At 54.1% G+C, this 26,720-nt stretch overlaps 1 protein-coding gene and 1 long non-coding RNA gene across 3 annotated transcripts; one reads left to right on the top strand and one right to left on the bottom strand.

Annotated features, from left to right (window-relative positions):
- Window positions 1-1,406: 1,406 nt before the first annotated feature.
- Window positions 1,407-14,627, bottom strand: LOC125928927 (uncharacterized). Its single transcript, XR_007459771.1, has 2 exons — window positions 12,301-14,627; window positions 1,407-1,638 (listed from the first exon to the last, which is right to left on the bottom strand). It is a non-coding gene; the product is annotated as an uncharacterized LOC125928927 (long non-coding RNA).
- Window positions 14,628-14,732: 105 nt separating this feature from the next.
- GTF2F1 (general transcription factor IIF subunit 1) lies at window positions 14,733-25,531 on the top strand. Of its 2 annotated transcripts, XM_049639746.1 has the most exons (13): window positions 14,733-14,922; window positions 15,017-15,236; window positions 15,319-15,365; window positions 15,935-16,007; window positions 20,592-20,785; window positions 21,573-21,743; window positions 23,275-23,459; window positions 24,018-24,171; window positions 24,267-24,448; window positions 24,555-24,628; window positions 24,705-24,843; window positions 25,056-25,173; window positions 25,279-25,531. In XM_049639746.1, the coding sequence occupies exons 2-13, from the start codon at window positions 15,225-15,227 to the stop codon at window positions 25,481-25,483; spliced, it is 1,554 nt and encodes a 517-aa protein (XP_049495703.1). In that variant the 5' UTR covers window positions 14,733-14,922; window positions 15,017-15,224; the 3' UTR covers window positions 25,484-25,531. The 2 variants fall into 2 exon arrangements, with proteins under 2 accessions (XP_049495703.1, XP_049495704.1); XM_049639747.1 differs by having other exon boundaries at window positions 14,733-15,236; window positions 24,270-24,448.
- Window positions 25,532-26,720: the final 1,189 nt, after the last annotated feature.

The following is a 26,720-nucleotide window of genomic DNA, read 5'->3' as shown; positions in this document are numbered from 1 at the left end:
CTCCCTCTCTCTCTGCCCCTCCCCTGCTCGTGCTCTCTTTCTCTAAGATAAATAAACATTAAAGAAAGAATTAAAATATCCCTGCTCCCCACCCCCACCCCCCTGCCCCAAGAATATATATGGCTGGATAGGAGTTGAGCCATGGCTAATGTGGTTAACGGATTGTCATAATCCTAGGTTTTGTAGATACGTTCTAAAATGTATTTGATGTTGCAGTTCTGGAGACAGTCACTCTGTTTAGACCCAAACGTCATAGCTGGAAGGCCACGGCCTGTGCTTATTACTGCCCAGTGGGAGAAATGAAAGTCCCCAGTGTACACGCTGGGGAAACGGGCCCAGGGAGGTCCAGGATGTGGGGCCATGGCATGACCCCTGACTTGTTCCCCTGGGGGGTTGGGGGTGAGTGGCAAGCACCCCCAAACGTGGTACTCCCACGTTTCGGAGCAGGTTGTTCTGCTGGTAGGAGGTCAAGACTGGCTCGCACAGGGTGTCGTATGTCTCTAGGCCCTGGCAGAGGGCCGACTCACAGTCACGAACCCGGTGCTCCTTCTCGCCCCGATGCCACACTCTGAAGACCATCGCATCCATGGAGCGATCAAACACGATGAGGTCGGGGGCCCGGCCCACCTCGGCACCCACAAAGGGGCTGGATGAGGAAAAGGCAAGGTGCAGTGGCTCCCTGACCACCCCCCCACCCCACCGACCCCGAGATCAGGAGTCTAGGGTTGTGCGGACCCCCCCTGGGTTCATCTTGGTTTTTTTAGCTCCAAGTGTGTGTTTTACGTGTTCATTTTTTTGGATGGGTAGGACATTGGCAGAGCTCATCAGTAAACAACGCTAACAGGGAAGAGTGAAGACTTGCTTCCTCACCATCCCCAGCCACCCAGTTTCAGCCTCCCAGGAGTTGTTTCTTGTGTCTCAGTCTGGAGTTATTTTAGGCATATACCATACAAGCAAATTGGTTCTGATGTCCTTTTTCCTCCTTTTTTGTACAAGTGGTGAAGATACTGATTTGCCTTCAATCCTGGTCGCTCCGTATCACAAGATGACTCCGTGTCAGCACGTTAAGGAAGTTCCTGATTGTTACAGAATTCTGCTCTATGGATGTACCGTTTCTTAGTTCTAGGTTGGTGGGTATTTGAATTGAAATATTCCTTCCAAGATGGATTTAAGCAGTCTTCAATTGCCTTCCTTTTGCCCAGATACTTCGCTGGGCAAGGCAGAGTCCCCAGCTCACCACTGCCCATACCACTGCCCTCCCCTCCCTGACTGGTCTCAGGAAGACCTTCCTAGATGTCCATGGCCGCCCACTGTGAGCTCTATCTCCTACTAGTTCCTCCAGAATTTCCTTGTAAAATAGACTCCACTGGTGCATTAAAAACAAAACAAAAACCAAGTGGGACCCATTCCAGGAAAGCAAGGATGGTTCAATACAATTTATTGTATTCACATCGGAGGGAAAAGTCATATGATCATCCTCATAAACACAGAAAGGGCAATTAACAAAGTTCAGCATGCATTCCAGATTCTTTAAGAGGGTAGGAATTGATAAATATCTTCAGCCAGGATCTTAATGGAAACTTGCTTCCGCACTGAAGTTGGGAACAAAATAAAATTGCCCACTCTTGCTCCTGTGACCTAGGAAGGTATAAGAAGATTTGCTAAAGCAATGAGATTACGGAAACCAATCTGAGAGACCTGAATTTGAAAGAAGGGGGTAAAACAATGTCTGTTTGCAGATGATGTGATTATATTTTTGGAAAACCCAAGAAAATCAACAAACTAGTATAGACTTCAGAGAATTTGACAAAATAACAGGATATAGCATTAACACACAGAAGTCCGTAGCCTACGTGTATACAAAAATCACCAGTTAGAAAAGAAGGCCCCATTTGCAACAGCAACAAGATGAAATATAAAATGCTCAGGCAAGGGGTGCCTGGGGGGTTCAGTCAGTTAAGCATCCGACTTCAGCTCAGGTCATGATCTCACAGTTTGTGAGTTTGAGCCCCACGTCGGGCTCTGTGCTGACAGCTCTGAGCCTGGAGCCTGCTTCAGATTCTGTGTCTCCCTCTCTCTCTGCCACTCACACTCCATTTCTCTCTCTCTCCCTCAAAAATAAATAAACATTAACTTTAAAAAGTGCTCAGACAAAACTTTTCCAGAAATGTGCAAAGTCTTAAGGACAACCTCTAAGGAAAAGTTGGACAAAATACTCCTAAATGATTCAAAGGAGACTTGGAACAAGAGGAAGATATAAATGTGCCTGGATAGGAAGACCACATCATAAAGGAGGTGAGCGTTCTCAAATTAGTTTATAATTGCTTTTTTTTTTTAATGTTTATTTTTGAGACAGAGAGAGACAGAGCACGAGTGGGGGAGGGGCAGAGAGAGAGGGAGACACAGAATCTGAAACAGGCTCCAGGCTCTGAGCTGTCAGCACGGAGCCCGACATGGGGCTCGAACCCATGAACTGTGAGATCATGACCTGAGCTGAAGTCGGACGCTTAACCGACTGAGCCACCCAGGCGCCCCTCAAATTAGTTTATAATTTCAACATAAGATAGTTTTTAGTCTAATTGGTTCATTCTAACATTCAAATACAAAAACAAGCAGAAAATGGCCAGAAGAACGTAGGCAAAGCGAAGCAAGATGGTGGGCGTGAGACGGGAACTACTCAGCCCCACCAGCTACTGAAACCTATTAAAGCCACCATGCCGGAAACAGCAGTGTGCAGGGGCACAAACAGACCCCTGGAACAAAATGGAATCCAGAAATTAACCCAAGGATAATATGGAATGTTGTATGGTGAGGGTGGCATCCCCCCAAAATGGAGAAAGGACAGGCTTTCAACTGGATGATCCTGGGACAACTAGATCACAATTTGGAAAAAGATCAAATTGAACCCTTACCTCGTCCCCAAAACTAAGATGGGTCCCAAATGGATCAGAGATAGAAATGTAAGAAATAAGGTAATACAGGGGTGCCTGGGTGGCTTGGTCGGTTAAGCATCTGACTTTGGCTCAGGTCATGATCTCATGGTCCGTGGGTTTGAGCCCTGCATTGGGCTCTGTGCTGACAGCTCAGAGCATGGAGCCTGCTTCGAGTTCCCTCTCTCTCTGCCCCTCCCCTGCTCGTGCCCTGTTTCTGTCTCTCTCTCTCTCAAAAATTAATATTAAAAAAATAAAATAAAATAAAACAAAATAAAATAAAATAAAGAAATAAGGTAATACAAGTACTAAATAAGCCATGAATGGATCCCCTTATAAGCCTAGGATGGGGGGGGGGGAGGGGGAGTCTTAAAGTCTAAGAAGAAATAACAAAATATTGATAAATATGATTTAAAAATTTTTAAATAGGGGTGCCTGAGTGGCTCGGTTGAGCGTCTTACTTCGGCTCAGGTCATAATCTCGTGGTTTGTGAGTTCAAGCCCTGCCTCGGGCTCTATGCTGACGGCTCAGAGCCCGGAGCCTGCTTCCGATTCTGTGTCTCCCTCTCTCTCTGCCCCTCCCCCACTCATGCTCCATCTCTCTCTGTCTCTCAAAGATACATAAATGTTAAAAAAAAAAATTTAAATAACTTTTACATGGCAAACAGATACCATAAAGTGAGGTCAAAAGATAATTGACAAAGTGGGGGGCTAATAGCCCTAATATATAAAGAGTTCCTAGAAATCAAGGAGAAAAGACCAACAATCTGTCTTTTTAAAACAAAGATAGCTAAAGATTGATAAAGAGCACCCCGAAGAAATTAAAATGTCCTTAAACTTTGGGGAAGATGTGTGATCTCACTCATAGTAAGAGAAATGCCCATTTCAAACTACCCCCAAATGCCGTTTCACACCTAACAAGTCAGAAGAACACCCAGAAGTTTGGCAGTATCCTCTGTTGGTGTAGGTGTGAGGAAAGGACCTTTTGCTCTATCACTGGTGGCAATGCAAAAGAGTGTGGTGACAGCTCGCAAAATGGTGGACACATTTCTCTTTAGCAAACCCACCCTGAAGAACCTATCAAAAGATCCTAGCAAAAAATACGAAATGACACGCCGAGGTCATTTCGTGCGACATTGTAGTGGCACAAGACTGCAAACAGCTTCTTGTCTGTCAATAAATTGTCCCACGATTTATGGTCTGTGGTCCTACAAGTACTAACTCAGCTAAATAAACAATGGAAGTGCCTGCCACACGACGGATACTAGTTATAGAAGGAGACAAGGAAGTCGTCAACGCGGATAGATCTTCGAGATACATTGTAAAGTTTTTAAACATGAAGATTAGTATGTACAGAACGCCAATTATCGTGTGGGGAGGATCTCCGTGTCACATACACACACACACACACACACACACACACACACACACACACTTGCTTTATATTTGCAAAATAAACACCAGCAAAGGGACAAACCAAAAACTAATGAGAGGGGCGCCTGGGTGGTTCAGTCGCTTAAGTGTCCGACTCTTGATTTCGGCTCGGGTCATGATCTCACAGTTTGTGAGTTCGGGCCCCAAGCTGGGCTCTGCGCTGACGTGTGGAGCCTGCTTGGGATTCTCCCCCCTCCCTCTCTCCCTGCCCCTCCCCTGCATTCTCCCACTCTCTCAAAATAAGTGAATAAACTTAAAAAAAACAAAAACAAAAACAAAAACAAACCTCATGAGAATGGTTCTCCATGGCGGAAAGGAGGGCACAATCTGGGGTGGAGAGTGGTCAGGAAAGGTTGGAAACAAGCTCTCTCCGAGCATACCTTTTTATGTGGCTCTGACTTTGATCCGACTTCTGCTCAGGTCATGATCTCACCTCCCGGTTTGTGGGTTCGAGCCCTGAGTCAGGCTCTGTGCTGACCGCTCAGAGCCTGGAGACTGCTTCCAATTCTCTGTTTCCCTCTCTCTCTCTCTGCTCCTCCCCCACTCATGCTCTGTCTCTCAAAAATAGACGTTAAAAAAAAAAAAAATGAAAGCACTCCCTAATATCCCAAACCAAATTGAAACAAATGTCCCCCCACCGAATGTCACTTTCATGCATAACTACACAGAAAAAAATAATTACTCCAGGCAACTTGGTGTTTTTATTACACATCCGCAGTGAGGAATATTACAAGGAAAATCAGAGCTGCAGAGAAATCTTAAACTTCCTGGAGTCGTTTTATTCTTAGTGGTTGAGATTGGTGTATTCCTGGCAAGCTATTTTGCAGCTAATGGAATAATGCGAAGGACTGTGTTAACGGCTTTAGGAGTCAAACATTTTAGGAAAAGAGAAAAAATCATTGTCATGTTCATTGTAAACTGGAAACATCGGTATGGACTTGTGATCCCCCCTCCCCCCTTCGCAAGTTTGTGTTTTCCAGCTCCGTCCACTGGAAGGGCCTGGAAAATGATGACAACTCAGTGGCGATGAGTACCCCTCACACCCAGACTGGACCCCCACCCCACCCCAATAAAAGGAGTTCCTTCGAGGCATGGCCAGTTCTAGGACCCGTCAGGAAACGTGAAAAGTCGTGCTGGAGATCGGAAGACACACATGTCAGCGAGAAAGGGCTCCCCCTGACCAAAGACGTGACAGCTGACCCATGAGTTCCTCGTGATGAGAGAGAACAAGACAAAGGCAGACAGAAATAACCAGCCTCATGGTTGCCCTTGGAAGTCACTAGGACGCCAAGGCCTGAGTCTGAAAAATGGCCGTCCAAGGAAGGAGTTGGGCATCTGTCCCACCTGTGGGGTAGCAACGGTATTTCAGGATAACCAAACCGCCCAGGGTGAGGAAGGACATTTCTCCTTTAGCGAGAATGCCCGCTAATCAGTGTGGGGAAAAACATGACCGGAAGAGAAAAATCCCAAATTGGCAATATCTAATGAGATAAGGGATTCGGGTCAGCGGGCGAATGGAAGCCACTATGTGAAGACGCCCAGGGGTTTTGACAGCTGGGGCTGTCTGACCACGTGTGGGTGTGTCCCCGGGGGGCTGCCACCACGAAATGCCACATGTTGTGTGACTCAGACAACAGGAATTCTACTTTGTCACAGTCCTGGAGGCTGGAAGTCCAAGATCAAGGTGCCAACTGAGCTGGTTCCTTCTGGTTCCTCCTGAGGCTTCTCCACTCGGCTCAAGAAACACCGTGTTTTCCCTGTATCTTCCCTCTGGGTGTGTCTGTGTCAAATCTCTTCTCGAAAGGACACCGGTCAGACGGTCAGACGGGATCGGGACCCACCCTAATGGCCTCTTTTAACATAATCACCTCTTTTTTTTTTTTTAATTTTTTTTAACGTTTTTATTTTTGAGACACAGAGAGACAGAGCATGAACAGGGGAGGGGCAGAGAGAGAGGGAGACACAGAATCCGAAGCAGGCTCCAGGCTCTGAGCAGTCAGCCCAGAGCCCGACGTGGGGCTCGAACTCACGGACCGTGAGATCATGACCTGAGTGAAGTCGGACGCTCAACCGACTGAGCCACCCAGGCGCCCCATAATCACCTCTTTAAAGACCCTCTCTCCACCCACAGTCACATTCTGAGGTCCTGGAGGTTAGGGCTTCCACATAGAGATTTGGGGGTCACGGTTCCGCCCATCACAGACCCCTCACTAGAGAGTGGCAATCTGGCATGTGGGAGCCTCCTGGAAGTTATGCGATCCAAAAAGTATCGATTGAACCACAGTGCTCTCCACCGAATTTGCCCGGATTCATCTACGGCCATTCAGGGGAAGAACCAAACCCTGGGGAGCACAGAGTGTCACAGCCCACCGTCGTCAGAATCGCACACAAGGGGACACCTGCTTGGCTCAGCCCGTGAGGCCTCCCGACTCTTGATCTCAGCTCAGGTCATGATCTCCTGGTTTGTGAACCCAAATCCCCTGCTTGGGATTCTTTCTCTCCCTCTCTCTCTCTGCCCCTTCCCCGAGCATGTGCCCGAGCGCGTGCTCTCTCTCCCTCAAGATAAATAAATAAACAAACAAACAAAAAAATTGCACGGCAAAAGCCCTCTGCAAGCACAACGCATGCTCTGTTTTCCTCACTTTCTCAAGTCTGCCACCTGTATCCCAGGGAACGTGCAGGGGCCCGATTCCTCTGAAATAACACACTTGAACATATTTAAACTTTTTAAAAAAATGTTTATTTATTTTTGAGACAGAGAGGCAGAGCTTGAGTGGGGGAGGGTCAGAGAGCGAGGGAGACACAGAATCCAAAGCAGGTTCCAGGCTCTGAGCTGTCAGCACAGAGCCTGACGCGGGGCTCGAACACACAAACCATGAGATCATGACCTGAGCTGAAGTCGGACGCTTAACCGACTGAGCCACCCAGGCGCCCCCACACTTGAATGTATTTAAAAGATAAACCAGCCACGTCGAAGAGACGCCTAAGCATTCTGTGCCACCGGACAGAAGTTCACGTCAATGCCTGTGAAGCATGAAGAAGTGACATCTGAGTCCCAAACAAGACTCTAGACCCACCACCGATTTGCAGGAAATCTAGAGGGGAGGAGAGGAACGTGGTAAAAAATGCATTGCAATCAACAAAATCCAGGCCGTGCGACATAAGGAGACTCAAACACGTGCCTTCTTCAGTAAACAATCGCAAGGAAACCAAAGCAGCAGGGATGGAACGAGCACCTACAGATGACCAGGAATGTGACACAGAGTGACCAGCTGCAGTGTCAGCCTTACGTGAATCCTCATTAAAACCGGGGGTAAGAAGAACAAGATTTTGAGGTTGTTCACCGGAAATTTGAATAGTGATCAGCTATTTGATGATATGAAAGATATTAAGATCATGGAAGCATTCTGATTTTACAGACGCCTTCATCTTTTAGAAAATATATACGGAAAGTGGGGCGCCGGGGGGGGGGGGGCTCAGTCGGTTGGGCGTCCGACTTCGGCTCAGGTCACGATCTCGCGGTTTGTGAGTTCGAGCCCGGCGTTGGGCTCTGCGCTGACAGCTCAGAGCCTGGAGCCTGCTTGGGATTCTGTGTCTCCCTCTCTCTCTACCACTACCACCCACCCCCCTCTCTCTCAGAAATAAACACTATATATATATATATATATATATATACTGACATATTTACAGATTTTTTTTAAAAAAAGCACAAGATGTATTGAAGCTGAATCTGAGTGCACTGGGAGTTAACTCTGCATGTGCAGCACAAATGAGAGACAGAGAGATGAGTTAGATAATACCACGAGGCAGGAAGCCCCCAGAAAAATCCCGAACGTGAGCCGCTCTACAGGATAACTGACCCAGACCAGTCAAAGGCCGGAAGGACTAAGCAAGCCGGGCGGCCTTCCCTCTTCAGATTAGGAGACACCTACAATGGTGTGGGCCTTGTCCTACTCGCAAATCTCACCAGAGATCAAAGAGACATTCTTCAGACACTGGGCAAACGCAGAGGTGGCCTGGACATCAAATGGTCTCAAGGCATGAATGTTAATCATCTCAGGAGCGGCTGGGTGACAGAGCGCCCATAATGCGATCTGGAATCTGTTCCAATTTTTTTTTTTAGTTTACTTATTTTTGAGAGAGAGAGAGAGAGAAAGAGAGACAGAAAGTGCAAGTGGGGGAGGGGCAGAGAAAGCAGGAGACACAGAGTCCGAAGCAGGCTCCAGGCTCCGAGCTGTCAGCACAGAGCCCGACGCGGGGCTCGAACCCACGAACTACGAGATTGTGACCCGAGCTGAAGTTGGATGCTTAACCCACTGAGCCACCCAGGTGCCCCTGGGACTCCGCTTCAACGCGCACAGTCAGCAATCGCGACAAGACGTTTTGGCATAGATACAGCAAGTGTGACCGGACCTCGATGATGGTTCGATCCGGCGACGTGGAGATCCCTTAGATGGTTCCAACTATGTACGTGTTTGAAATCTAGCACCACAAAACTACCGAGGACTTCCTTGATGGCTTTTCCACTCGGGGGGCACGCGCACCCCCAAATGCCACGAAGACCTCTCTTCCTGGTGAGGACGGAGTGCGAGGCTTCACGGGGTCAACTTCCACAGACTGGCTGGCCTGGACGTCACTATCAGCCCTGTTATTTCACACCGCATCCCGCCAGCTGCCTCTTTCTACTTTTTTTGTGTGGGGTCAGGAGAGGGGGAAGGGTTTTTGTGAGGGGGGGCGGGGAGGAGGGCAACGAGTACTTTGGCAAATAGAAAGGGGGCATCACTTGCTCTGGAGGTAAGTGTAAAATCGAATACAAAGAGCCCGGTTGTGATACCAGACGCCCGTAGAAGATGTTACCACTAGGGGGACCTGGGTGAAGGGTACAGGGCAATTTCCTGTGAGCCTACAATTTATCAACACATTTAAAAGAAATACATAATTATTTAAAAATGTCTTATGGGGCGCCTGGGTGGCTCAGTCGATTAAGCGTCTGACTTCAGCTCAGGTCGTGGTCTCACGGTTCATGAGTTCGAGCCCCACGTTGGGCTCTGTGCTGACAGCTGGGAGCCTGGAGCCTGTTTCGGATTCTGTGTCTCCCCCTCTCTCTGCCCCTCCCCTGCTCGCGCTCTGTCTCTCTTCCTCTCTTAAAAATAAATAACCATCAAAAACACATTTTTTTTTTAAATCTGTTGTGAACAGGGGAGCTTCCTTGCAGGTTAACACTTTGGGGGGAACATCGACTCAGAGAAATGACCTCCCGTGTCTGGGCGTTTCAGGGAGACGGTTCACGGATGCTCCAACGAAATCCAACCGGATTATGATAATCTAGGCTGCACGTGTGTTATCTGGCCCTCCTCACTGCCCCTCGTGCAGAGTGCGGCCTGGCAGGGAGTCGCCCTGTGTTCACAGGCCACAGGCCACCCACCACGGGCCTCGGCTCCCCGCGGCTTGTGTTCTCGGACAGGTGCACAGGTGACTGCAGCAATCTTGGAAACAGACGGGAAACCGTCCCAGGAGGAAGCCTTCCCACCTTCCCCACAGGGAAAAGAGGCTTGTAGCATTTCTGTCCACATTCACAGATGATGGAACTGAGGCTCGGGAAGCCAGGTCTTGTGCGGATTACAGGCAGGTGGAGAAAGTGACGGAGCGTGACCTGAGTGCCAGTCTCCTTGGCTCCAAAGCCAGTGTCTGAACTAGGCTGGCCAGCCTCCTAAGGGGCAGGAGCCAACCTCAAGTCACCTGCCCTCCATGGGCCTCGATTTCCCTGTCTGTAAAATGGGGGCATTGATCTCCCTAGAAGATGGCATTTCACCTTGGCTTCCTGTGAATTTCACCACCTTGGCCCTGAAAACCCCCCCAGCGGTGTTTTGAATGTCCAGAGAGGGAAACAGGAATGGCAAAGAGAAGGATCCCCAGACTTCTGGAGCGCTGGCTTCAAGCCAGACCCACTGCACCAACTCACAGCACAGATGGAGCTAAAACGCTCAGGCCTGGCAGGGTCCAGGTTGAAGGGCTAAGTTGGTGGCCTCCAGGGATACCTGGACAGACCCAAGGCAGGGGCCTACAGGGTCCTCAAAGGCCCACATGGGGCCGGCAGCTCACAGAGATCTAGAAAATTCTCCGCAATGAAAATCCACTCTCATAACCCGGGCCTGTTTGTTTCCTCGCTTCTGGCAGCCACGTGGGTACGAGGAAGGCACGTGTTCTGTTCCTCTTAGCATAAAACCACAACGCGAGCAGGATCCTAATGGCAGGTGGCGCTCGGCCTCCATGATGGAGGGGCAACCCTCCGTGGGAGTAGGGGGGACCCTGGTCGGGGGGGGGGGGAAGCAGAGAGGGAACCCCTGCTGACATGGTTAACATCTAGGCCTCGAGACCAACTGTGTGACCCCAGGCAAGTTGCCCGATCCCTCTGTAAAAAAGCAGGATGCTTACGGTGCAAGAAACGCTTTTCTGGAATGTTCCGAAAGCTCAGAGCTCATCCGTGTAGTGTCAAGAACAGCCCTGAGCTCAGGAAAAAGCTCGAGATGCATTCATGCTGCTGTTGCCATGGGGACATGCAGGCCCCACGTTGCCAAGTCAGGCCCTTTTCAAGGGAAGCTGGGAGTTTTGATGTGGCCTCTTGATATTTGAAGGGTGGCCACTGCTGCAGAAAAAAACTCTTAAAAATGCTGTAGGGACGGGGCGCTGGGGTGGCTCAGCCGGCCAAGCCCCCGCCTCTTGATTTCAGCTCAGGTCAGGATTTCACAGTTCGTGGGTTCGAGCCCCGCGTCGGGCTCTGTGCTTGGCAGCTCAGAGCCCGCTTGAGATTCTCTCTTGCTCTTTCTCTGCCCCTCCTGGCTTGGTCACTCTCTCAAAAAAATAAGCTTAAAAAAAATTTTTTTTAATGCCATAGGGTCCAAACTGCTGGCCCGGGGCTGCTGAAGACAGAGAAATTCATTAGCTCGGCTTTTGCCCTCAGAGCTCCCAGACCAGGAGAGGGAACCCAGTCCATTGCCCTGGAAGTCACCGCCAGGAGCCCGACAGGACTGCTCTCGTGCAGGTGCTAACAGAGGGCAGGGCCCCACCTGCCCACGAGGATAGCGGCCCCAGCCCTCGGTGGTGACGTCGGTTTGATTCCCGCCTGCGCTTCTCTGAAGGCATTTCAACTGCATCTGGCAAGTTCCGGAAAAGCCCGGGGCCTGACAACCCGCCACAGTTTCGCTTGTCCGGCTCGGCCATTTCCGGACCTCCAGCCACGGCTGTTCAGGTGCCTGGTGGGCCTTTCCAGGAAGTCAGCGCTGCCGGCAGAAGTAACCTGAAGACCGACTGTGACTTGCCAACGCGGGCTGGCTCCTCTTCTCGCTGCTCAGTTGTCCCACGTCCTCGCTTTGAGGAGGCCACCAGGGCCACCCAACTCAAACAGCCCGCTTGTGTCCCTCCGGGACGTCATTCCGTCTTCTGCTCTTTGCTGCCTTCACTGCTGCCAGAAACGTCTCAGCTTCATTCGGCAAGTCACGTATTGGTCAGTGTCTGTCTACCGTCAGGGACTGAGTCTGTCTCGTGAACGCCTAAGGACAGGGTCTGTTCTCAAACCATTTGGGGACAGGTGGCTGAATAAATAGATGAGCAAATAACTACACTCCATCTTTATGGCCCAGGGATGATGCTAAACCCATGTGCTACTTAGGGGGCAAATGATCCGTGTGCAGGAAAAGATTAGTATGACTTTGTCCCTGCCCTCAGAGAGCTCGGCAGCTAGCCACCAACAGTGGCTAGAAGCTTCCAACAGTCTCCTGACTGTCCCTTGAAAATCTAAAACTCCAGTCCACACCCCCCCCCCTCCCGCCGCCGCCATCTGCTCTCCCCAGTCTTATCTCTTCCGATCTCCACCCAAGGTGGGGAGGGAGAGTAGCTCCACACTTCACCACATTCTCACACACCCTGGGGTCACTCACAATGCGCTCCAACTCCTTGGCCTGCTTCAGCTTCCAAGGGAAGCCGTCGGTGAGGAAGGCGCAGCTCTCCTGGCACGACAGCATGGTGTTGCTGATCAGGTCTGTGATGATGCCTTGGGAAGGAAAGGGGTGTTGGGTTTGGTGCCCCAGCACCCCCCCCCCCCACCACGTGGCCACTTCGTCAAGTTTTCTCCCTTGGCCTGGACTTCTGGTGAATTCAGAAGAGCCCTTGCCCTGGCCAGTGCCTGGGGTTCTAGGTCTGCCCTGGTGCCCCAGGGCCACTCTGATGCACTGAGGCCATCTACAGGAGCTGGTGGCTGCTGTGTGCCAGGCTCGCGAGGTCTCATTCATTTATCACTACCTTCTTACGGGTAGATATAGGGGTGACCTTCATTTTCCAGGTGAGAGAACGGGCACAGGAGGGGCCAGTTGATATACATGCCCAAGGTCACAAAAGGAATAAATACGAGCTAACTTTACTGTTTGTTAAATGTCAGGCACTCCGCCAAGTGCTTTATGAGAATGACGTCAGCCAACTGTCCCTACAGACGCCAGCTGGTCTCCCATCTTACAGGTGAGGACACAGAGGCTCAGTGCAACAAAGCTGTGGCCAGGCCGGGAGCCAGAACCTTCTGGGCCTATCTGCTTCCACAGGGTTTCCAGGGAAGGTACCACCTTCTTCCCTCTGCCCCTGTGCCTGTGAGCTTTCACCATGGGCACCAAGAGCCCCTGCAGCATGATGTCACGGGCCTCCCAGCCCCACTGGGTACTGCATTGGCCCTCTTGCGTCAGCAGCTGGCCCAGTCCAACGTGGCAAAAGCCATATTTGGTCGCCACGTTCTTGCACTGTGTCCCTTTGCCACAACCTGGGCCACCCATCACGAAGATCAGAGCGGACTTGAGGATGTCTGGAGGGCCCAGGGAAGAGGTGGAGAGAGGGTTTGATGCCTACAGGAGCCAACACATGCCGAGGTGACTGTGTCCACAGCTTAGTGTGTGTCCTTGGGTGAGTGACACTGGACGCAGGTCTCCTGGAATACCCACTTTGCTATGCCCTAGGGTGGCAGCTGGGGGTGCACATCCATGCCCAATGGTACACTCAGGCATGGCATCGTTAGTTCTGTTACAGGTAGCCGGGAGGATGTGAACTTGAGCAGGCCAGGCCTTCTGCACACAGCATCTCCTTGAAGAATCTCAGTGACTAGCATCCCATTTTACACTTGAGGAAACAGGCTCAGAGTGGGGCGGAGACTTGCCCATCCCCCAGACTTATCCCACACCACCCTCCTCTTCCTTCACGCTGGTCCAGCCCCAGGGGCCTCTTCTGTCCCTTGAACTTGCCAAACTTATCCTTCTCCTGCTGTCCTGTGCCCCGCCTCCTCCCTGCTGCAGTAAGTCCCTGCTCCTCTACCTTCAGGTCACAGCCGACCTGTCAGACTCTCTCTAAGAAACTCCCACCCCATCGTTCCATCTCAGAGCCCCATTTCTTCCACAGCAACAGCCACGATTAGTAACGATTTCGCCTGTTTACTTGCTCCTGCTTCTCTCCCCAGCCAGACTCTACTCCATGAGGGCAAGGACTGTTTCTGTCTTGCTGGTCCCAATATTTCTAATAGTTGGCACGTTTCCTGACATACAGTAGTGGGCGATGAGTAAATGCACGCCCATGGCTACCAGGCATGTCTGTGGAGTGTGGTAGTTTATAGCGCAATTTTGGTGTCTTGCTTCCTTCCGCCTTTGCTTAGTGAATTCCTAGGCATTCCACGGGGCGGAGCATAAACCTCCCCTCCTCCCGGAGCCCTCAGAGCGGACGCCTCTTTCCCTGTGGCAGCCTGTCCCCTCCTGCTCGTAGATCCCATTTTCTGAGACCGCCTCCTTCACTACGCTGTAATCTCCAGGAGGCCAGGGAGCTAGTTTGACACATTCACCGTGGAGTGCCCAGAACCTGGCACAGCAGGTGCTCAAGTGGATCAAAGAAGGGCTGAGCCTTGAGCATGTGCAGTTGTGTTACCACCACGGGTGGGTGGGGGTCGTGCGCACACCTGGACTTGGGGTGTGGGGCACCTGTACGTACCTCCCTCATGCCCTTCATAGCCTCCTTACTTCCCCCCAGTGATCCAGCCCCTCCCCGCCCCCCGCGATGTTACCCTTCTCCTGGATCTCAAGGCCCTGCCCTTGTGGGGCAGCTTGGACTTGCACAGACCCATCCCGCCAGCGGCCCGTGGAGTGGTCGCGCCCCACCCCCACCCAGGCTCTGACGCCTCCTGGCTCGGCTCAACGTCATAAGGGCCCGATCGTTTGGCGAGATGATGAGGTCTCCCAGGGGCAGAAGGAGGAAATGACCCCAAGGAGGCTCAGGTGGAGCCGTGGCAGCTAGCCGCAAAAGAGACCTCGGTCGCTATGGTGACGCGGCCTCCTCGGACGCACTTCCGGAGCGGAGTGGCGCATGCGCGAGGCGCGCGAGAGCTCGCGAGGAAGGCCGGTTCCTCCCTCCCCTCCCAGGATGCCCCGCGGAGTGTGTCGTCACGGGGAGGCGTGTCCACCGGGCTGATTAAATCAACAGCGCTATATAGAGCCGCGAGCGCGGGTCCGGGCGGTAGACGGCGCTTCCTCCAGCTGCGGGTCGGTCGTGGCTCCTCCCTCTAGAAAGAGTCGAGGGGAAATACGTGACGCGGAGGAGGTTGCCATCGCGACGCACCCCGAGTTTCTCTTCCAGGTTAGGCGCAGGCGCAGACGTGACCGGAGTGGTCGCCGAGCCGGCCGAGCGAGCACGGCTTCCCGGTAGTTGCTCCCAGGATCGGTGGCACCTCGGCCTTGGGGTCCTCGGTCGGGGCCAGAGACCCGGCACCGCGAGAGCGGCTTCCCCGCGACTGAGGGACGCGGACCGGGCCGGACCGGACCCGAACCACCGAACGTCGTCGCCCATGGCGGCCCTCGTGAGTATGCGGCGGAGTTGGGGGGGTCCCTGCGGCGGCCTCCGCAGCCCCGCACTCACCGTCCCGCCTTCTCTGCCCGCAGGGTCCCGGCAGCCAGAACGTCACCGAGTATGTCGTTCGCGTTCCCAAGTAAGTCCCTGACCCCTCTTCCCACTTCCTCCGAAAGGGGTTCTGTACCTCCCTGAGCTCGTAGACATGGCCGGCACCGCCTGTGCTTCTCGCTCTGACGAGCAGGGGGACCTGAGGACGGGGCTGGAGTTCAGCCGAGGCCTCTCTCGGGGCATCACTGTGTTTGGAGCAGAACGAATGAATGAGTGCTTCAATAGGCGGCAGGATGCAGCCTTCTGGCCTAGCATTCCCTCTGGCAGGAATGCCTCTTCCCCGCTTGTGACTCCGTGGGGTGGATTCTTGTTGGTTCCGTAAAACCCAGTTCCAGGACGTTCCTCCCCCAGGAAGCATTCCCTGCCTGCCCTCCCCCATCCCCAGGGCAGAGTTCCTCGTTATTCCCACATGTTGGTTCCCCCAGATCTCTGTGCCTCCTTCTGCTTTTCTACCGCACGGGGTTGGGAGGGCATGGTTCTGTTCCCTGACAGACTGGGAACCCCTGGGGTCTTTGGTGGGTCCCCAGCACTGCTGAGCCCGGGAGGGTTTGCTAAATGAACGAGTAACTGAGCACTGCCCCTTCTTGCCCGTTCCAGAAACACAACTAAAAAATACAACATCATGGCCTTCAATGCAGCGGATAAAGTCAACTTCGCCACCTGGAATCAGGTAAGTCTCCATTGTGAGTGTGACAAGGGGATCCTGCACTGGGTTGTAACAGTTCCCTTCGTGATAGTAGCAACTGAGGCTTGGTTTCCTCACCTCTCCTGGAGCGGAGGTCCAGTGATGTGCTGAGGCCCAGGCTGAGCTGCTGGGTGCATCCCCGTGAGGCAGATTTGGATGCTTAACTGCACCCGCCCAGGCCTTGTGGAAGGAGAATGTGCAGAAGTTGTGCCCACTGACAGGCATTTTTGGCCTCGAGTTATCTGGGCCAGGGAGGGGGCTGCCTCCTACAGATGGTATTTGAGAGCCACCTCTGTCCACGGGCGCTGCTTTCACAGAACTCACCATAGCCTGGGCCGCGTATAAGCGACACAGGTTTATTTCTCACAATTCTGAAGGCTGGGAAGTCCAAGATCAAGGCGCCAGCAGATTTTCGGTCCGGTGCGGGCCTTCCTCCTGCTTCATAGATGGCTGTCTTTTCACTGCCCTCACGTGGTGGAAAGGGTGAGGGAGCTCTCTGGGCCTCTCTTGTAGGGGCACTAATCTCACTCACAAGGGCTCCACCCTCGTGACCTAATCCCCTCCCCCGAGGCCCCACCTCCCCCTAGCATCCCACTGAGGGTGAGGTTTCAACATCTGCATTTTGGGGTGGAACACAAACATTGAAGCCACCAAAGAGTTTTAAATCAGGGTGGGGGGCCCTGCGTGCCTCAGTGGGTTGAGCGTCCCACTTTAGCTCAGGTCATGATCTCGCCGTTCCCAAGTTTGAGCCCCAAGTTGGGCTCTGTGCCGACAGCTCAGAGCCTGGAGCCTGTTTTGGATTCTGTGTCTCCCTCTCTCCCCCCTCCCCCACTCATGCTCTGTCTCACTCTCTCGCTCTCCTCTCTCTCTCACAGAAATAAACATTTAAAAAATTAAAAATTTTTTTAACAGGGGAATTATAAAGTGATCCAGGCACTGTCAGGAGACAGACTGTGGGGTCAAGGGCAGATGAAGGGTGTGCAGGGTGGAGGTGTCGGCTGTGGTCCAGCCGAGTGATGATTGCATGGAGCAAACAGCGTTATGAGACGTGGGTGGATCCTAGTGTGTTTGGAGCGGAGCCCATAGGGTCGGTTAATGATTGGATGTTGAGGGGTGCCGGGGCCAGACGGATGGAGTATTTGGGAGTTCAGTTTGGGACGTCTTATATTAGACATCCCGGAGGGGACAGTAGGTGAGCAGTTGGACATGTGAGTTGGGAGAGCGGGAGGGCACATCTGGGCATTTGGAGCAGCGTTTAAAGCCACAGAGACTGGAGCAGCCCAGCAGGGGACTTGGCCCCAAGTCTGAAGTCGGCATGGTCGGGCCTTCCCGCGGTCGGGCAGCTCCAACTGCTCAGCTGGTTGTCGAGCACAGGTCTGCCTTTGGACTATTTTTTTTTTTTTTTTTTTCTAAAATCTGTTTTAGGGAGAGAGAGCCAACGGAGGAGAGGGGGAGAGAGAATCTTTTTCTTTTTTTATGTGTATTTGTTTATTTTATTATTATTATTATTTTTAACATTTATTTATTGCTGAGAGATAGAGACAGCATGAGCAGGGGAGGGCCAGAGAGGGAGGGAGACACAGAACCCGAAGCAGGCTCCAGGCTCCGAGCTGTCGGCACAGAACCCGAGGCGGGGCTCGAACTCATGGACTGTGAGATCATGACCTGAGCTGAAGTCGGACGCTTAACCAACTGAGCCACCCAGGCGCCCCTAAAATGTTTATTTATTTTGAGAGAGAGCACAAGTAGGGGCAGGAAGAGAGAGAGACAGAGGATTCTAAGTGGGCTCTGTGCTGACAGCAGACAGCCTGATGCAGGGCTCAAACTCACACTGTAAAATCATGACCTGAGCTGAAATCAAGAGTTGGATGCTTAACTGATCCACCCAGGGGCCACTCTGGACTATTTTTTTTTTTTTAAGTTTGTTTATTTTGAGAGAGAGAGAGCGCATATGTGTGCATGCACAAGCTGGCTGGGGGGGGTGGGGTGGGGGGGGGAGGGCCAGGGGAGTAGGAGAGAGAATCCCAAGTGGGCTGTGTGCTACTGCATGGAGCCTGACACGGGGCTCAATCCCACAAACTGCGAGATCATGACCTGAGCCAAAATCGAGACTCAGACACAACCAACCGAGCCACCCAGGCGCCCCTCTTTTGGCTATTAAAAAAATTTTTTTTTTTAATGTTTATTTTTGAGAGACAGGGTATGAGTGGGGGAGGGGCGGAGAGCAGGGGAGACAGAGGATCCAAAGCAAGCTTTGTGCTGACAGCAGACAGCCCAAAGCGGGGCTTGAACCCACGAACCGTGAGATCATGACCTGAGCCGCAGTCGGATGCTTAACTGACCAAGCCACCCAGACGCCCCTCTTTTGTCTGTTTTTAAACTTGACTTCACCCAGCTGAGCAAATGAGACTATTTGAGAGAGGCACGATAACAACGTGCTCCTCTGGATATTGGGCAGGTGGATACTTGCTCCAGGCGCCCTCTTCCCTGGTAGGGTGCCTGCCTGCCAGCATGGCCAGCTGCCCACATGTTTGTGTACAAACTAGCATGTTCCCCCCACCTCTGGCCTCGCCTAAGTTATCCAGAGAGGGTGCAGTGTTTCCAATTCCCTCATCACTCAGTGGGGAGACATCCTTCATCATTTACCATCCAGGAGAGAGAAATAAGCCACCTTCGGGTACCCTGCCCCCAAATACTCCTCGCTAAGAGGAGTAACTTGGTAAATACCTTGGGAACCCACCACTCTTGGTCCGTCATCAATAGGAGATCCCCTGTCCCGGCATCCATGAGAACTGAGAGGAGTCTGCACCTCGGCCACTCATCCCCGTGGAGGGTCCATGCCCCTCGTCACCCACCGCCGTGAGGTGCAGAGCCTGCATAGTTATCACCTCTTGAGACACGTGATCTCCCAGCCGCTAGTAACTTGGGGGTTACACGTACCCTGTTCCCTGATCGTCATGGGGGGACGTCACTCATCACTCCTTGCTTTTACCACACGGAGGTTACACTCCCTAAAAACCTAGTCACAGGGAAATGCAGCCCCTTGAATTTTCATTGCCTAAACGGCACACTCCCTAAAAAACCAACGAGGGGGATTACATTCCCTGGAGAAAACTAATTTGCTGGGTTGACAACCCCCTGTCACTAGTCACTCAAGGGAGGGGGCGGATACAGCCATCTAAGCACTTAAAACCACAGGGGACATCCCCCTCCTCCGGTAGCCGCTGCTCACCCAGGGCAACGTGTGGGCAGAAACCCCCTCCAAATGCACTCTTTTAGCAACTGTCCCTGGAGACCCTCCGCTGGGCTAAAGGTGAACACGCCAGGCAGGGGCCCTGCCCTCTGGGGTGACAGTGTTCGGGGAATCAGGCCTGTTTACCTTCCTTTTGTAGTGAGGCACATCCTGGGCCGGCTCCCCAAAAAGGTGTGGGGTGCGCACCAATTCCCTCGCACCCCTGTGAGTGTCCAGATTCCAGCCTCGGGCTGGGTAGCCCGACTGGGTATCATAAGCTAGCCTGGTAACCATTTTCTCTCAGGTTTTGAGGGTTTTGTTCCAGTGTTTTCTGGCTTCTGGTGTTGGCTGTGGAGAGCTTCTGCCATTCTCCCTCTTGTCCTTTGTATCAGGGGTCAGTAGGCTTTTTCTTAAAGGACCAGTAATTATGTTGCACTTGGTTGGCCGGTGTCTGTGCGGCAGCCCCTCAACGCTGCGTGTCTGCACATGCGCAGTAAAGGCACAAGGATACATCGCGTGGGCGTGGCTGTATGCCAGTAAGACTTTGTTTCTAAAACGTGGCCCGCCCCTGGGCCACGGACTTTTCCCCCTTCTTCTTGGGAGCTGGTAGGATCTTTTTGTTCCCAGCTGTCTGAAATCTCTTGTCAGTAGGAAGCAGTGTGGGTCATCTTGCCTTTTTCAGTCACTATGCCTTGGGACTTGTTCCCTACAGTCGCCCCCTTTTTCTTCTCTGGCCGCTCTGTCTTCCATTATGTGGAGGAGGCCCCGTGCATCAAGCCAGTGCCCCGCTGATGTGCGTTAGGTTGACTTCCAGTCTTCTGCTGCAACAGACTGGTGTGCTAAACAGCACTGCGCGTGTCATTTCACCTCCGCTGTCTGGAGGAGGGACCTCTAGGGTGAGCGGCACGTGCATTTTAAAGATCAAAATTTGGAAAACAGCCTTTAACGGTGCCCGAATGCAGAGAGCGGGCCAGTTCCTTGTTTTTTGTTTTTGTCCTGTCACCAAAATGATCTCACTGTTTGTTTATTGATTTCTTTCTTTAAATGTTGATTTAGAAAGAATTTCAAACTTTCCAAAGCTGCCAAGTAGACCTGGCACGAGGGTTGCCCACATGCCTTCACCCAGATGCACCACCGAAGGCCAGCATTCTACTCCTTTTTTGTTTCGCTAAGCAGGAGGTTGGCTTTGCAAGTCCGCAGCTCAGCCTGGGAGGTGGGGTGAAGAGGGCGTTCGGGTGTTCTTGCGGGGTGGGGGGCGGCGGGCACAGCTCGAGCGAAGGCAGGCAGCCCTGACGGAAGGTTTGTTGCCTGCCCTCACGCCTGCTCCGTCACTCCAGGCCCGGCTGGAGCGAGACCTGAGCAACAAGAAGATTTACCAGGAGGAGGAGATGCCCGAGTCGGGTGCGGGCAGCGAGTTCAACCGCAAGCTTCGCGAGGAGGCTCGGAGGAAGAAGTACGGCATCGTCCTCAAGGAGTTCCGGCCCGAGGACCAGCCGTGGCTGCTTCGCGTCAACGGCAAGTCGGGCAGAAAGTAAGTGGTGGCAGCGGCGAGTGCCTCCCGCGACCCCCTCGCGTCCGGACTCGGCTGGGCGTCCCTCCCTGAACTCCGCGTCCCTCGTGGGGTTTTCTTTCTGAAGATGAACCAGGCTGGTGCTGGTGCAGGAGCCCTTAGGGACCAGGGTACGTACAGGAAGCCCGAGAGCCTGTCCTGACCACACGCAGCGAGCGGCTGCCTGGGGACCGGGGGTCGTGAGGGTTGGGAGGTCAGGTGGGTGGAGGGGGCTCCAGGAAGAACAGTGTGCACAAAAGCAGGGGACGGTGTGCAGAGCTCTGCGGTGTGACAGTGACAGAGGATGGTGGATGCCAGGTTGCAGCTGGAGCACGGGTGGGCCGGGGCCCAGGGGAGCCTTGAAGGCCGTGGGCAGGGAAGGGCACTCTGTAAGACTTCCCAGACTTTCAGGGCAGGGAAGGGTGAGGGCAGAGGCCAGGAGGAGGCTGGCACTGGTTCGGGCATGAGGAGAAACCTGGAGGCAAATCCGGAGGGGTGTGACTGCAGCGCCCCTGCCTCACAGCTCACCTAACACGGTCCTTCCAGAAAGGACCGTGATGTGTACCACGAGGGGAGCCCCGAGCTCGCTGTGTGAGGTGGGGAGTGCTGCCCGGCTTTCCAGGTGCCGAAATCGAGGCTCCCACCGTTGAAGGGCCGGCCCAAGATCTCTCAGGCTCGGAGTTTGCTCAGAGAACCCAGGTGGTTCTGGAGAGAGGGCAGGCCAGGGGGCTGGTCGTGAGGGCCAGGCTGTGACGTTGCCTCCCTGCAGGTTCAAGGGCATCAAGAAGGGAGGTGTGACGGAGAACACGTCCTACTATATCTTCACCCAGTGCCCCGATGGGGCCTTTGAGGCCTTCCCTGTGCACAACTGGTATAACTTCACGCCGCTGGCCCGGCATCGCACGCTCACTGCCGAGGAGGCCGAGGAGGAGTGGGAAAGGTGAGTGTGAGCCACAGCTGGGCCTGGAGGGAGGCAGGGTGCAGGCATTGCTTCCCCAGCTTCCCCAGAAGGGGCTGACACACTTGGAAATGGAGTGTGTCACCATAACTTCTGCCTGGCCGGGGGCTGGGTACTTGGTGGTGACCAGGTCCGACTCCACCAAGCCCTTAGGGAGCTCCCAGTTCAGTGGGGGAGACGGACATGAAGGCATCAGGGACACACAGGGCCGGAGAGGGCTGGGGAGGTAGTAGCTGCTGAGCTGAGCCCTGGAGCAGGAATTGGCAGAGCAGGGGGAGATCCCCGGGGCCCACTTGGCTTCCCCCCTAGAGTGGAGGGCTATGGCTGGACCAACTACGGGTGAAATCCACACTACGTAGTTTGTCCTTTAACCGTTTGTAAGTGTCCAGTTCGGTGACAGTAAGCCCATTCGCATTATTGTTCAACCATCACCGCCATCCCTCTCCAGAACTTTCTGGTCTTCCCAAACTGAAACTCTGTCCCCATTAAACAGTAACTCTTTCTCCCTCTCCCCCAGCCCCTGGCTCCCACCATTCTCCTTTCTGTCTCTGTGAGTTCGACCCCTCTAGGGATCTCCTATGAGTCGGATCATGCAGTATTTGTCCGTTTGCCTCTGGCTTATTTCAGTCACCGTAATGTACTCCAAGTTCATCCACGTTGTGGCACATATCAGTGCTTTGTTCCTTTTTTAATTTTTAATTTTTTTAATTTTTATTTATTTATTTTTTAATGTTTATTTTTTTGAGAGAGAGAGAGAGAGAGTGTGTGTGCACACAAACCAGGGAGGGGCAGAGGATCTGAAGCGGGTTCTGTGCTGACAGCACAGAGCCCGACACGGGGCTCGAACTCGGGAATGGCAAGATGGTGACCTGAGCCAAAGTTGGACGCTTAGCCAACTGAGCCGCCCAGGCACCCCCATCGTTCTTTTCAATTAAAAATGCTTTTAATTGTAAAAAACATAAAATTTGCCATCTTAACCATATTTAAATGTACTGTTCAGTAGTGTTAATTACACTCACATTCTTGTGCAAGAGCTTTACTCGTTTTCACAGCACTGATGAACTTTGCTTATGCTGTTAGATGTAATCCTAAGCTCTCCTTAGATGCAGTCATATTTTTTAAAACTTTTATCATCAAAGTAAATGAAAACAGTTATTTCTTCTCATAAACACAAAGGCATCCATAAACTACCATAAAAACAGATGGACATGAATATGTTGTGTCTAAATTCTGTTGTCTGAGAAAGGACCTGAGCTGGAGAGAGATGCTCTCTACCAATACCACATGAAACTTTATCCTTGAGGGACATGGGACAGACAAGGGATCAAAGCAGGGCCAGCTCTACCCATGTGACTTCAGGGTGTTCCATGCCATGGGTGTGAGTCCCCTCATGTCACCAAAGTCGTGTCTGTCATTCCCCTTTGGGGAGTGCCTGGTGGGGACGCAGGGAGGAGGCCCAGTTTTGGAGCCAGGCCCCTTGTCAGCCCCCACTGTACCCTTCCCCTGCCCACAGGAGAAACAAAGTCCTGAACCACTTCAGCATCATGCAGCAACGGCGGCTCAAGGACCAGGACCAGGATGAGGAAGACGAGGAGAAGGAGAAACGCAGCCGCAAGAAGGCCAGTGAGCTGCGCATCCATGACCTGGAGGATGACCTGGAGATGTCGTCTGACGACAGCGAGGCCAGCGGCGAGGAGGGTGAGGCTGGTGGAGCCCCCCTAGGTGGCCGTGTGGACCGGCCTGGGTCGTACTCCCTCAAGGTGTCTGAGTGACGACTCAGGAAGGTTGATGCCACTGAGGGAAAGCTGAGTCACTCACAGTCCCCTGGGAATGAGGACAGGGCACAGTCCGCTGCACCGGCTCTTGGGGAAGCACGGGAGTTGGTAGGAGGCAGAGAAGAGCGACGGGAAGGTCTCAGCTGCAGCCTTTATTGGGGTGTCCATGGATGGGCAGCGCAGGGCAGGGTGAACAGCTTTGGATCGGCCCGTTTGAATGATGCTGGTGGGCCTTGGGCTACAGGGGTGGGTTCCAGTTGTCCGATACACGGCTCTGGGGGATGCAGGGACGGAGATGGTGGCCCTGAGTGTGAGTCAGAGAAAGCGAGTTGGGGGTATAGACTTGGACCGGTCAGTTTACGTGTAAGAGGCCAGTCCTGGGCGTCTCTCCATGCTCCGTGAGGCCCCCAAGATGTCCAGACATCCTCAGATTTCCCAAACGGGACGAGTGCCCGGCCCGAGTCCCGCTCTGCTTTCCTAGGTGGCAGAGCTCCCAAGGCCAAGAAGAAGGCACCGCCGGCCAAGGGAGGCAGGAAGAAGAAGAAGAAGAAGGGGTCCGACGACGAGGCCTTCGAAGACAGCGACGACGGGGACTTTGAGGGCCAGGAAGTGGACTACATGTCCGACGGCTCAAGGTAAGGCAGGCGGGAGGCGGGTGTGAGGTGGGCGTGAGGCCTGCTCCACCCGGCCCACGCGCTCCCTCACGGTCGGCTGGTTCTCCGCCTTGCAGCAGCTCCCAGGATGAGCCGGAGGGCAAGCCCAAGGTCACCCAGCAGGAGGAGGGCCCCAAGGGCGTAGATGAGCAGAGTGAGAGCAGCGAGGAGAGTGAGGAGGAGAAGCCGCCCGAGGAGGACAAGGAGGAGGAGGAGGAGAAGAAGGCGCCCACGCCTCAGGAGAAGAAGCGCAGGAAAGGTGGGTCTCCTCCCCGCTGCCCGGGCGCCCCGCTCCCAGAGCCCCTCATCTGGGGTGGAGCCGGGGCGGGGCGCCCTGGCGCTGACACTCCTCCGGCCCCACGCAGACAGCAGCGACGAGTCGGACAGCTCAGAGGAGAGCGACATCGACAGCGAGGCGTCCTCGGCCCTCTTCATGGCGGTGAGGCCCGGGCCTGGGCAGGGGCGGGTGGGCGGGCGTCTGTCTCCAGACTCACATCCCAACCCCGTTTCCGCAGAAGAAGAAGACGCCCCCCAAGAGGGAGCGGAGGCCGTCGGGAGGCAGCTCTCGGGGGAACAGCCGGCCGGGCACGCCCAGCGCGGAGACCGGCAGCACCTCTTCCACCCTGCGGGCCGCCGCCACCAAGCTGGAGCAGGGTGAGCGGGGCCGTCGCCCCACCCCTCGCCGCGACCTCTTGACCTCTGCCCTCAGTCTCCCCTCCTGCCTCGGGAACAGAGGCCAGAGTTGGGGCAGAGGCCTGTCCACCCCGGGGCCCCCTGGACACGGGGTCCCAGCCCCGCTCCTCCTGGGCCTCTGGGGGGTCCAGCCCCCCCAGGCCCGGGGCTCAACCCCTCCCCTGCTCCCCCAGGCAAGCGAACGAATGAGACGCCGGTGGCCAAGCGGTTGCGGCTGGACGCCGGGCCCCAGAGCCTGTCCGGGAAGTCGACCCCTCAGCCCCAGTCCGGGAAGTCGACCCCCAGCAGCGGGTAGGTTGGCAAGGGTGGTGGGGGGTGGGGCAGGGGAGCAGGGCAGGGGCGCGGGGAGGCCTCCCGCTGACGCCCACCCGCCCCGCCCTCCGCTCGGCTCCTCAGCGACGTGCAGGTGACCGAGGACGCAGTGCGCCGCTATCTGACTCGGAAGCCCATGACCACCAAGGACCTGCTGAAGAAGTTCCAGACCAAGAAGACGGGGCTGAGCAGCGAGCAGACGGTGAACGTGCTCGCCCAGATCCTCAAGCGGCTCAACCCCGAGCGCAAGATGATCAGCGACAAGATGCACTTCTCCCTCAAGGAGTGACGGCCGGCGCCCACCCACCTGCCCGATAAACGGCTGCCTCCCAACTTCTCTGGTGCTCACGTTGTCTGTCACCTGCTGCCTGAATCCCGGCGCCCCGTGTTGCCAATTCCGGAACAACCCTGGCCGTTTCCTTAGCTCATGTCTCTCCCTCTGTCCCTCGGGCCCTTCCTTCCAGAACTTTCCCTGCCCCTTAGAGCTTGCTCCTCTTAGCCCTTGGCCAGCTCTGCTTGCTGGGCATCCGCCGTCACAGGCTGGCGGTCTCTCCAGCTCCGGCGTCTGGTTCTGTCTTCGGCTGTAGTTTATCCCCCGTGAACCCAGGAAGTGCTTGGCTTCCCTGACTCAGTTTTCCAAATCTCAAATGATCTTTGCTTCCTTTTCAGATCAGCTAGTCTGTTTTAAGTGTTCTGCCCCCAATGCCTTTGATCCTTTCCTCCACGTTTTTGTTGAGCGCATCCTATCTGCCAGAGATCTGATACCCGAAGCTGACAGCCATCCCGTGTTCTCTTCTGACTTCTCTTCACGACTGACTCTTGTGTTTCCTAACTTTGGGTGGGGACTCACGGCCGGCTGAGGGGCTCTGCGTGGGCCTCCTGGGCAGCTGGCTTTGCAGGCAAACCCTACAGGTGCTTTTAGCCTCTGTTCCCCACCAGGTGTCCCAGGAGCCCTGGACTGAGCCCACGTGAAGTGGTTCTCGGCTGGCGGGCTCTGTCCCAACGTGGCCACAAAATCCCACACTCTTCCGTTGCTGGTGTTGGCACCTGGGCCCTATTTTTCAGCTTTCCAGTGATGTTTCCAGGGCTTCCCTTCTATTCCAACGAGTTAGTTCCGCATTTATTTTATCCAGCATTGCTAGGGTTGTGCCGTGGGAGGGCTTTTTGAGTTCGTGGCCAGTGTCATCGCTAGAAATGGAATCTGGCAGCTGGCGCTACTTTAGAACCCGTCCCGAGTGATTGGCTGGGCGCAGGACGTGGGGCTTCCGTGAGCAGGGATGCCGGAGACGGCAGGCTAATTCCCAGGAATGTCTCAGGTCTGTCTAACGCCCCTCCCCATCCTTCCGCCAGGCCTTTTGGGGCAGAAAGAAAGCAGCGTTGACCCCTGGCCCTCCACGCTCTTACCCCTGCCCTCCCTGCCACAGGGCTGCGGCCTAAGGCCTCTCCCCACCAGGTCAGCCCACGCGCCCTAGTGGTTAGGAGCAAGGGCCTGGTGTTCAGCAGGGTCTGGCTCCAAATCCTGGCCG

The sequence above is a fragment of the Panthera uncia genome, chromosome A2 (genome assembly GCF_023721935.1).
Source record: "Panthera uncia isolate 11264 chromosome A2, Puncia_PCG_1.0, whole genome shotgun sequence".
In the NCBI taxonomy this organism is placed as follows: Eukaryota; Metazoa; Chordata; class Mammalia; order Carnivora; family Felidae; genus Panthera; species Panthera uncia.
Note: the sequence above shows the minus strand (reverse complement) of the source record. Positions and strands in the feature narration are given on the sequence as shown.

What these genes read in the sequence shown, in the direction of transcription:
- GTF2F1 (XM_049639746.1), top strand. An exon ending in AACGGCAAGTCGGGCAGAAA is followed by an intron (nt 20,786 to 21,572) that starts GTAAGTGGTGGC and finishes GCCTCCCTGCAG; the next exon opens with GTTCAAGGGCATCAAGAAGG. An exon ending in CGCCACCAAGCTGGAGCAGG is followed by an intron (nt 24,844 to 25,055) that starts GTGAGCGGGGCC and finishes CTGCTCCCCCAG; the next exon opens with GCAAGCGAACGAATGAGACG.